The sequence below is a fragment of the Marmota marmota genome, unplaced genomic scaffold (assembly GCF_001458135.2).
Source record: "Marmota marmota marmota unplaced genomic scaffold, marMar, whole genome shotgun sequence".
In the NCBI taxonomy this organism is placed as follows: Eukaryota; Metazoa; Chordata; class Mammalia; order Rodentia; family Sciuridae; genus Marmota; species Marmota marmota.
In genome coordinates this window covers 18,218,845-18,229,088 of record NW_025999960.1, presented here as the reverse complement: position 1 = coordinate 18,229,088, position 10,244 = coordinate 18,218,845, and the positions used below count along the sequence as shown (strand labels likewise).

Here is a 10,244-nt window from a genome sequence, read left to right as displayed (position 1 = left end):
GTTACAACCAGTCTGGCGGGGGTGGGGGGCCCTAAAACTCAACCGCAACAGGTTTCACTGGAAGAAAAGGGGCCAAAGGAAAACAAAACAAAGACACCAAAAAGGACATGTTGGGTAAGAAAGGAGGGGACCTGAAGCGAGATGCAGAACTGGGTCAGGAGCTAGGACTTTAGACTGAGTAAGCAATTTTAAATAATCATTTACGAAGAAATGCCCTGGAGGGAGATATTGAGCAAGTGGCTCCTGTTGGGAGCCTGTCAGCCTCCCGTCCCACCTTCCCTCAGAGCCACTGGAGCTGCGGAGCAATTTTGGAGCAGCAGCTTGGTGCTCTGAGGAAACATGCTGGCAGTCCCAGGAGATGCAGAGAGCAGTGACCTTGCTGGGGCTCTGCTGAGGGAACAAGAGCTCAGACAGCTCGTTTCTAGTTCTCTGTTGTCTGAACCTCTTTCTCAACATGATTGGACACTGTGGATTTTGGGCCCTTGAGCAGCCCGAAACCAGCGGCAGGGGCTGGAGGAGGAGGGTTTTTGGCTTCTTTCTTTGGTTTTTGCTTCTTAAATTCAAAGACTTGGTTTCCATTTGGGGAGAGCTTTTTGACTCCCTTCTGCAGATGGTTGAGTCTTTGGGACTGAGAGAGGAACCCCGTGGGGCCTGAGGACAGAACCTTATGGGGCTGGGACAGAATGTAAGAGCTCTCCTGGTGGGATCGTTAGGGACCAGGTCCATGAGAGGCTGTGAACTCAGCATTGCTAATGTCCTACCTGCACATCAGGGCGATCCTGATGCAGGATGGCTTTTTCATGATAGGCTTGTTCCCTGAGTGAGCACTCTGTGCCGAGGGGATGGAGGTTTCTGGTAAAGATAAATTTGACCTACACTGATCTGTGGAAGTCCAAGGAGATGGCTTATTGCAAAACAAAGAGGACTGTAGGGAAGGTGGACACACTGCTAAGAAAGTGGAAGGGAGGGGGTATTTATTCCCTCCCAGAGAATTTGGTGCCAACATCCATGTATGGCTGAGAATTTAATTTATTTTCCATCAGTTATACAGTCAGATCCCTCACGGCTTAACAGAGAGGCTCAGTTTCTGCCCCACTGGCCGACATTTGTGCTTTTGAAAACTATAGGGAAAAATATATTGGATCTTGGGCTTACTGGCTGCTCATTGCAAAAGGAACTGGGAAGCCAGAAGAAGGATTTTGTTCTATAGGATTTCTGTCCTGTTTTCAGAGACAACAAAGTTTTAAACCCTTTATCCCAATAGGTCACTGTCCTTGTGAGATAGTGGCGATCCAGGATAAATGCTCCCATTTATAGATGAAGAAATTGAGGACCACAGTGGAAATGAATGGCAAAAATCACAGACCAAGAATCTTAACTTTTTGACATTTCAGTCCCTCAAAGAATGCAAAGCATGTTATTCTAGAAAAACATATTAAGACTGTGCAAAAGGAGAAATATTTTTAAAAATATGAAAATAACATGCCACAGAATATCTAAGTTGCATGAATTCTACCCTCTACATTTCAAGAGAGGAAAAGATGCTCCTTCAACTTGATTTTCACACATCACTGGATGGGTCTAGAAAGGGAAGATGCTTGGTGAAGAGGATGGGAAAAAAGAATTAAAATGCAGCAAAAATCCTAAGTAGACTATGTTATACTCTACGTATGTATGATATGTCAAAATACACTCTACTGTCAAGTATATCTAAAACCAAATAAAACTATTAAAAAATACAATGCAGTAAAACATGCAGACCAAGAGCCCAGCACAAGCCTAGGACAGGCGGAGGCTCACTAAATGTTCCTTCACAGAGGGATTAAGACCCCTCTGATGCTGGCATGGCCTCAGCATAGTCATAGTGGAGTAATGGACAATTAGGGCGTTGTTTAGATATCCATAGATAATGACACATTTGGCTTTGGGTTAAGACTCTCTCCAAAGCTTTTAGCTTTATGGTTTATTTGCATGATTATGATTATATAAGCCAGATTGGGAAAAAAAATCAAGGAAACACATGAATTTGCTTTCTTCAGCATTTTTTTTTTACTGCAAATCACATATCTTGACTAGTGATTTATCCCCATCTCCACCCCTACTTTATTGTTATGACAAGGTTGGTAAACTGTTGGGAGGCAGCTGGAAGATAAATAAAATTTAGTTTCTGCTATTAACTAGCAACTGTGTTCTGCACCTGTGTACATTATCTTTGTCCTCCTCCTTCTTCATTCTGCAGATGAGGAAACTGAGGCTTAAAGAAGACTCTGAATTATTCAAGATCATTTTTCTAAAATACAATGAAACTGGGACTAAAGCTAAAGCTTTGTAATTTTTTAAACATGATTTTATGCTGACTTTGTGTCAGGATTTGAACATCTTGGTTCTGGAATTAATGATGCCTATATAGGGTACATGGTCATATCCACTGGAAGAGAGCATAACATGGCAAGGTTGAAAAGAAAAGGAAATATCTTTGCCTGTTCAAAACCATGATGAAACCTACCATTCACATCATGCGTCATAGTTTTCAAAATATTTCAGGTGCATTTCCCATTTTATAGATAAGAAGACAGCCTCAGAGTTTAATTCAAGCCAATAAATGGCAAAATTGGGACTCAAACTTTTGACTTGCAGCTCAATTCTATTACTCCAAAGTGTGTCTCCCACATACTTAACTTCATAGACAGGAGAGACTGTAGCTGAGTTTGGGTGTGAATACTCTGTACTTTTGATGACTGGCTAGACTGGATGGGTCTTCTGATGTTCATCCATCTCTGAATGTCAGAAAAGAGCGTGCTTTCCTAATTGCTTCACAGAACCACCAGGCAATACATGATTACTGAACCACCAAGTCAATCTACACTTGGATCTTGAAGTTATGTAAAGCCTTGATTGCAACCTGTCATCAAATGCCTGGAGTCACACAGACCCAGAATCAGGGAACCTTATATGCCCTTTTGGATTTTTGTATAGAAAGTGATGGAGTTGATGATTATAAAAACTTCTAGTTTCAGGATAGAATGCACCTCTACCCTATGTCTGGTTATTGCATATTTCTGGCGTGGCATGGGAAGGAAAGAGCCAAGATATTTTGACAAATGACAATTCTTTTGCACCACACCATGATGCCTATTTATTTCCCCATATCATGAGCATGCTCTGCAGAATCTTCCTTCTTGTTTCAACTCTTTCTTTTGAAGGGAAAGGACAAGCCAGGAAAGCCACAAGGCTGAGGGGTTAGCTTCATCTCGAAATCTGTCCTCTCTCCCATTGCAGATCTGTGTTGGTGAGCCTACACAGGCCTGGGTGGTAGCCAGCCTCCCTTGGATCAATCCAGAACAGGGAGCAGCATTCTGCAGAAGGTCTTTTTTTTTTTTTTTTCAGGTTGGGAAACCCAAATCCTAATCTACTCTTCTGATGAATTTACAAAAATTAAATTGCATGACAGATGTCCAGATAAACAGAAGTTCGCAATCAAAGCAAGTTCTGGAATGGAGCTGATTAGTAGATTTTTTTTTAATGGCTATTAAGTTTGATAATCACTCACCAGGAATACCTTCCAGGTAGACCAAACCCATGTATAAGTGGGCCCACACCCATGCACACCAACACCTAGTCGGCAGGTATATAAGGGGACCTGACAGTCTCCCAACAGCACAGTGCAGTCTCCAGCCTCAGCTCTTCTCTGAACCTCCACCTTTCTTGCTGGGCAAAGGCATCATGAGTTGTCAGATCTCGTGCAGATCTCGAAGAGGAGGCGGCGGCGGCGGAGGATACCGGGGCTTCAGTAGCGGCTCCGCTGTGGTCTCCGGGGCTAGCCGAAGATCGACCTCGGGCTTCTCCTGCCTGAGCCGCCATGGAGGTGGCGGAGGGGGCTACGGTGGAGGCGGCTTTGGCAGTCGGAGTCTTGTTGGCCTTGGAGGGACCAAGAGCATCTCCATAAGTGTGGCTGGAGGAGGTGGAAGTTTTGGCTCCGGTGGTGGATTTGGTGGCAGAGGAGTCGGTTTTGGAGGCGGCAGTGGCTTTGGAGGTGGCAGTGGTTTTGGAGGAGGCAGCGGCTTTGGCGGCGGCGGTTTCGGTGGAGGCAGTGGCTTCGGAGGCGGCAGCGGCTTCGGAGGTGGCGGTTTTGGTGGAGGCCGCTTTGGAGGTCCTGGTGGCTTTGGAGGCTTTGGGGGTCCTGGTGGCCCTGGTGGTTCTGGCCCTGGAGGATTTCCTGGTGGTGGCATCCACGAAGTCTCTGTCAACGAGAGTCTCCTGCAGCCACTCAACGTGAAAGTTGACCCAGAAATCCAGAACGTGAAGTCTCAAGAGCGGGAGCAGATCAAAACTCTCAACAACAAATTTGCTTCCTTCATCGACAAGGTGAGATGGAAGAAGCTGGCTCCTTCAGTGCTAATTGTAAAAGAAAGGACAAGGATTCGTTCCTTCTAGAAGCCCCTTGGTGTGGCCATTGCAGCCTGGGTTATTTGCAAATTCTTAATGGCAAAGATGCTGGCTTTGAAGGCTCTGTTTCCCGCAACAGTCTACAGTTAGGAATTATTTGTCTCTTCGGTTTTATTTTTCAGTCCAAATAACTAATATGTATGGAAAATCCTGATAATCACAGAAAAATCCACATAGCAATTAGTGGACTGAACAGGTCAGGCTATGTGACAGCAGGTTCGGAAAGTGATTGGTGAGAAAACTTCTTCCAAGGTAGTTTCTCCTTCCCTGAAAAGTGATTACTCTATGAAATTCTGGGAAGCAGAACTTGAAATATATGCTTGGAGCTGAATGAAACTCTGGCCTTTAAGAGAAGTGTTCTCAGTTTTGTCACCCATAAAGTCTTTATTGGTGTCACTTTGGGGTGTTACTGGGTTTTCTCCCATTTCAAGGCAGATGAACCTGTCTGTTGTTTTGTCTGCCTTGAATTAGTCAGGACTTTACAAGGCTTTCAAAACCAGGCAAGGAGCCCTGCCCTCTGGGACATGTGCTCAGCATCTTGGGTTACAGCGCCAGTGGGTGCTTGCTTTTGGTTTTCCCCACAATTTATGGGACCTTGGCATGGAATGTTACTAGGAGGAGGGAGGCAAATGGCCTGGAGTCTTGGGAGCAGTTGCAAACAAAACAGTGGGCGTAGGAAATAGAGCTGTGTGCACGGAGAGGGCCAGGCATAGCTTTAGGAGTTGTAGAACTTTCCAAGTGTGAGGGCAGGGACCTCAGAAGCTCTGCCCAGCTCTCTCCATCCTCCCTCTGACTGTTGAGCATAAAGTCTTATGACTTCCTTACATCCTAGAGCAGCACCAGAGCTGGTGTGGGGCGAGCATGGCTTACTGGTGTGGAGGGAGAACCAGACCTGATGTGCTCTTCTTTGGTCATGGCAGGTCCGTTTCCTGGAGCAGCAGAACCAGGTGCTGCAGACCAAATGGGAATTGCTGCAGCAAATAGACGTGAGCTCCAGGACCACCCATCTAGACCCCATCTTCCAAGCCTATATCAGTATGCTCAAGAAACAAGTGGATGGGCTTAATGCCGAAAGAACCTCGCAGAATTCAGAGCTGAACAACATGCAAGATCTTGTGGAGGATTTTAAGAAGAAGTAGGTGAAGTAGATGTGTGGAGATAGACACTTAAGGGAACATCCAGTCACTCTTCTCCCAGTGGCATTTGTGGTGACAAAGGGGAGAGGTGTCTGTATCTGTCACTTATTTGTGAGGAAGAACTTATGGTTTTAGAGATCATATTTTCACATGTTTGAGATTAACTTATAGAAATCTATCCTCATTTGGGATATCATAGTTTCAATTAGGTGTTTAAAGAGTGTTTAATATTCTCAGAGAATGGGCATTTCAGGTGAATTCAGTAGAAAAAGGAAAAGAAAAGAATACATAAACTAGAACCAATTTAACTGCCGCATCTGGGTCCCAACAGGTATGAGGATGAAATCAACAAGCGTACAGCGCTCGAGAATGATTTTGTGACACTTAAAAAGGTAAGCAAGAGGATGCCACGGCTGGGATGTGAACAGGGTGCTTCACACACCATCATGTCCCAACAGGAAGGCTGGGAAACAGCTGTGAGTGCACAGTAGCTAGAGATAGGGATGACATGTCTGTGGCCTGTTCTTATGGAAAAAATAGGGTTTCTGCAGTTCAAGCTTCTGGAGATAATTTTCCTGCAGGGGACTTGGAATAGAATCCAGGGAAATTCAGGAGAGGTGGGATGGACAGACAGGAGAGGAGGGTTGAGGACTATGGAAGTCCACAGAGGCCATTGTACCCATTGTGGGAACACACCATGTCTCAAACAGGGGACAGAATGGTTAGCAAAGCTTTGTTCCATGCAAGCTCTTTTGGTCTTGGGGGTATGAGCAGAGGGCATGGGCATGGAGCACCCTGCAGAGGAGCATGGTGAACCACACACCAAATGAGGCTCTATCAGGATGTTGCTTATCTGGAGGTGCTTGAGATACTGGAGAGCAGCTCACAGGCACTGGGTAGAGGAGAGTGGCTGGAACCATATGGAGGACCATCCGAGTTTCACCAGAGACCCCTGACCTTCCTTGCAGGATGTGGACAATGGATACACGAACAAGGTGGATCTGCAGATCAATGTGGACTTACTCACCCAGGAGATTGAGTTCCTGAGAACACTCTATGAAGCGGTAAGAAGCCTTCTCCTGGATTATATCCTTACTGTCTACCCTTTCCACCAAAGGAAAGTCCTACTCAGTTGGTGAAACGGAGGAAAGAATGGGGTTTATGCCTTGACTGAATTCAAGGTGCCACCATCCCCCCACTAGGAACTTCTATAACTCAGGTGTTGAGGGAGAAGGATTTTCTTCTCTGATGTCATAGGATGTGAGGTTCAAGAAATACCACTTCAACTTTCCTCCCTCAATCCCCTACAAGCCCAGCTTCCCTTAGGAAGAGATTGTCCTGTGCCCATTTCTCTGCCCAGTATACTTCAGAGATAAAAATGCATTATGTCTCCTTATCCCTCTCCCTGGTCTAGAGGCGCACATGATTGGTGAAATAGAAAGAAAAAAAAATGAAGGTATTTGCCATGAATGAGCTTCTTTCTGAGGCACTTACAGGCATAAGGGGTGAAAGCTGTTGACTAGGAGGCTCAGAAACCCAGACACACCCCCATAGTTCCGAGAGCAACCTCAGGAGAGGCCTAGGCATAGCATCCCACCAGGGCATGCTTAGTCTGAGAGTGTATGTGGCTGTGGGCAGAAGGTCATGGCCAGATCTCCCTGTGTGTTGTAGGAAGTGTCTCAGCTTCACCAGACGATCACTGACACCAACGTCATCCTCTCCATGGATAACAACCGCAGCCTGGACCTGGACAGCATCATTGCTGAGGTTCAGGCCCAGTATGAGGAGATCGCTCAGAGGAGCAAGGACGAGGCAGAGGCCCTGTACCATAGCAAGGCAAGTGCTGGGGAACTAGGAGGAGCCACAGGTCCTTACAAGCTGGGCTTCACCCCAGCCAGGACACGTACAGTAAGATTACTGGTGTGCTTCTTTAATGGAAGTTGGGCAAAGTTGGGCATCATTCCCAAGAAAGAGTGTCCAGATTGATACCCACTGGGTCAAGTTGAGCCTGCCCCAGGCTGGACTCCCCTGTGAACTGTCCTCTTCTTCCCATATCAGTATGAGGAGCTCCAGGTCACTGCGGGGAAACATGGAGAGAGCCTGAAAGAGATCAAGATGGAGATCAGCGAGCTGAACCGCATGATCCAGAGGTTGCAAGGAGAGATCTCACACGTGAAGAAGCAGGTGAGGTGCTCCCCTTAGGATTGGTCCAGCTCCACTGGTTGAGTAGAGCTCAGGGTGGTGTGGACAGTGGTAACTGTGTGTGTGAGAGTGTGTGTGTGCTTATGTGTGGGAGAGAGACAGGAGACACTGAGGGCTTCTAATCTAGTTTATATTGATCCTGATCCTCTCTCCCTAAACCTAATTCAAGGCTGTAACAATTTTTAGAGTGGTCTAAGAGACGTTTCAAAATAAGGATTAGTGAAGGGAAATAATTGTGATCACTTTTTGGCTGCCTACCTGAGTCAAAGAAGCAGCAGCAAAAAAGGCAAAAGTCTTTTTTTCCCCCCTGAGGATTGCAGACATAGTTTTGTGTTTGTGTGTGGCACAGGCCTAGGCACCAGCAGACTGGGTTTAGGCCAGGGGTGGGAGCGGTGCCCTGAGTTTTGGAGGGGCTGGCCAGGGGTTGGACATTAGCTGTGGATCAGATAATGAGGGGCAGAGTTGACTCCTTAAGCAGAAGTCCTGCAAAGCACTCTGCATGGAACCTCTTCATTTGCATGAGAATAGGACAGTGATCCTGACCCTGTGCTTTGAGGATCAGGGACATCTTGGAGAAAGCCTAAGGGTCTGGTCAAAGGGAAGGTGGGAGCAAGGTACCCCAGAGACAGCAGTGAGTTTTAGCACAGTGTCTGTGACTTGAATTCACTTCAGGGGGCACTCAGCACTCGGGCCAGCGACTCAGGCCTTCCAAACTGGGCAGCTCTGCTCCCTGTCTCCTTCTGCGGGGCAGATTCCACCCTCTGTATAAACAGAAACTTTCCCTCCTTCTCTCCTAGTGTAAGAGTGTGCAAGATGCCATTGCAGATGCTGAGCAGCGTGGAGAACACGCCCTCAAAGATGCCAAGAACAAGCTCACAGAGCTGGAGGAGGCCCTGCAGCAGGCCCGGGAGGACCTGGCCCGGCTGCTGCGTGACTACCAGGAGCTGATGAACACCAAGCTGGCCCTGGACGTGGAGATTGCCACCTACCGCAAGCTGCTGGAGGGCGAGGAGTACAGGTGAGGGGCACTGGGAGGGGAGAAGGGAACCCTGGGCCACCTTCTTTCTCCTCCTACCAGGGCTGCAGTGAAGGCAGGGAAAACAGAGCGGGGACAGGGCTTCTGACAGCTGAGATCTGGTGTTCTCTATGCTCCCTAAGCCAAAATTACAGACACAAAACATTGGTGTAGAGTTGCCTATTCATCAGTATGGAATGATTAACAGGCATATTAAAATATATTAGGCAAGAACTTAAGAACGCTGATCTTTTCTGAAAGAAGAAAGCAAAGTGGTATGAAGACAGGGTAGTCCCTGGTGGCTGATTTTAGTGTCTAAACTGCACACTTGTAGATGGAAATTATAAAGCAAGATGCATGCAGTTTAAGTACTCTGCCACAAATCCGTTTCTCTCTCTCCCTGACAGGATGTCTGGAGAATGCAGTAACAACGTGACTGTGTGTAAGTAGTGGGGTGTGGTCCTGTCCTATGGGGTGGTGTGTGGGGTGCAGCAGGCAGAGGTGGGCGGCACTTTCTGTGGTAACATTCTCTCTCCTGCAGCCGTGACAAGCAGCACCATATCTTCAAATGTGGCATCCAGGGCTGGCTTCGGAGGCCAGGGCTCTGGAGGTAGAGGATTCAGCTCTGGAAGTAGCAGTTACGGCTCTGGAGGCAGAGGGTCTGGTTCCAGAAGTGGTGGTGGAGGAGGATTCAGCTCTGGTGGTGGCTCTAGAGGAGGCTCCAGCTCTGGAGGAGGATTCAGCTCTGGCGGTGGCTCTAGAGGAGGCTCCAGCTCTGGAGGCGGATTCAGCTCTGGCGGTGGCTCTAGAGGAGGCTCTGGCTCTGGAGGTGGATACAGCTCTGGAGGAGGTTCCCGAGGAGGCTCCGGCTCTGGAGGAGGATTCAGCTCTGGAGGAGGCTCCAGAGGAGGTTCTAGCTCTGGAGGAGGATTCAGCTCTGGAGGTGGTTCCAGAGGAGGCTCTGGCTCTGGAGGGGGAGTTTCTGGCTCTGAAAAGGGTGGTTCTGGCTCAGGTGAAGGTTGTGGTTCCGGTGTGACCTTTTCTTTTAGATAAGATGGTGTCCTTTCCCGATTCTTCCACTCCAGAATGTAGAAGCCTGTCTCTGTGCCTCTAACTGACAGCAAGTCAAATTCTGTCAAATGCCATCTCTGAAGGCATTTGGGGGAAAGGGATGTCCATATACAGTTTTTGAAAGATCTTTCCAAACCAGTTGGTTAGAGCCAGTGATACCCATTGTGTTCTGGGGAAAAACTTCACTGTCCAAATTTTTCTTCCAGCCATGCCCCATTCCTGGTCCCCTATGTCCCTGCAATGCCCACTTGCTAGTTCTTTTCCAGACAGGTCTTCTGCTGAGCACTCCAGTGCGGCCTACCAATTCCATCTCAAAGCTCTCGCCTTTCTCCTGGAAGTGCCTGGGGAAACATGCTTCTGTGTACATAGTCCCC

General features: G+C 47.5%; 1 protein-coding gene across 1 annotated transcript; it reads left to right on the top strand.

Moving 5' to 3' along the window:
- The first annotated feature begins 3,649 nt into the window (after positions 1-3,649).
- On the top strand, positions 3,650-9,975 carry Krt2 (keratin 2). Its single transcript, XM_015493407.2, has 9 exons — positions 3,650-4,365; positions 5,367-5,581; positions 5,914-5,974; positions 6,551-6,646; positions 7,254-7,418; positions 7,641-7,766; positions 8,582-8,802; positions 9,207-9,241; positions 9,341-9,975. Exons 1-9 carry the CDS (start codon positions 3,724-3,726, stop codon positions 9,850-9,852), a joined length of 2,073 nt encoding a protein of 690 aa, XP_015348893.1. The 5' UTR covers positions 3,650-3,723; the 3' UTR covers positions 9,853-9,975.
- The last annotated feature ends 269 nt before the right edge of the window (positions 9,976-10,244 follow it).

Excerpts from the sequence above, each read along its gene's own strand:
- Krt2 (XM_015493407.2), top strand. The coding sequence starts at position 3,724 with ATGAGTTGTCAGATCTCGTGCAGATCTCGAAGAGGAGGCGGCGGCGGC. Across the intron at positions 4,366-5,366 it reads TTGCTTCCTTCATCGACAAG|GTCCGTTTCCTGGAGCAGCA; the intron begins GTGAGATGGAAG and ends TGGTCATGGCAG. Across the intron at positions 5,582-5,913 it reads GTGGAGGATTTTAAGAAGAA|GTATGAGGATGAAATCAACA; the intron begins GTAGGTGAAGTA and ends GGGTCCCAACAG.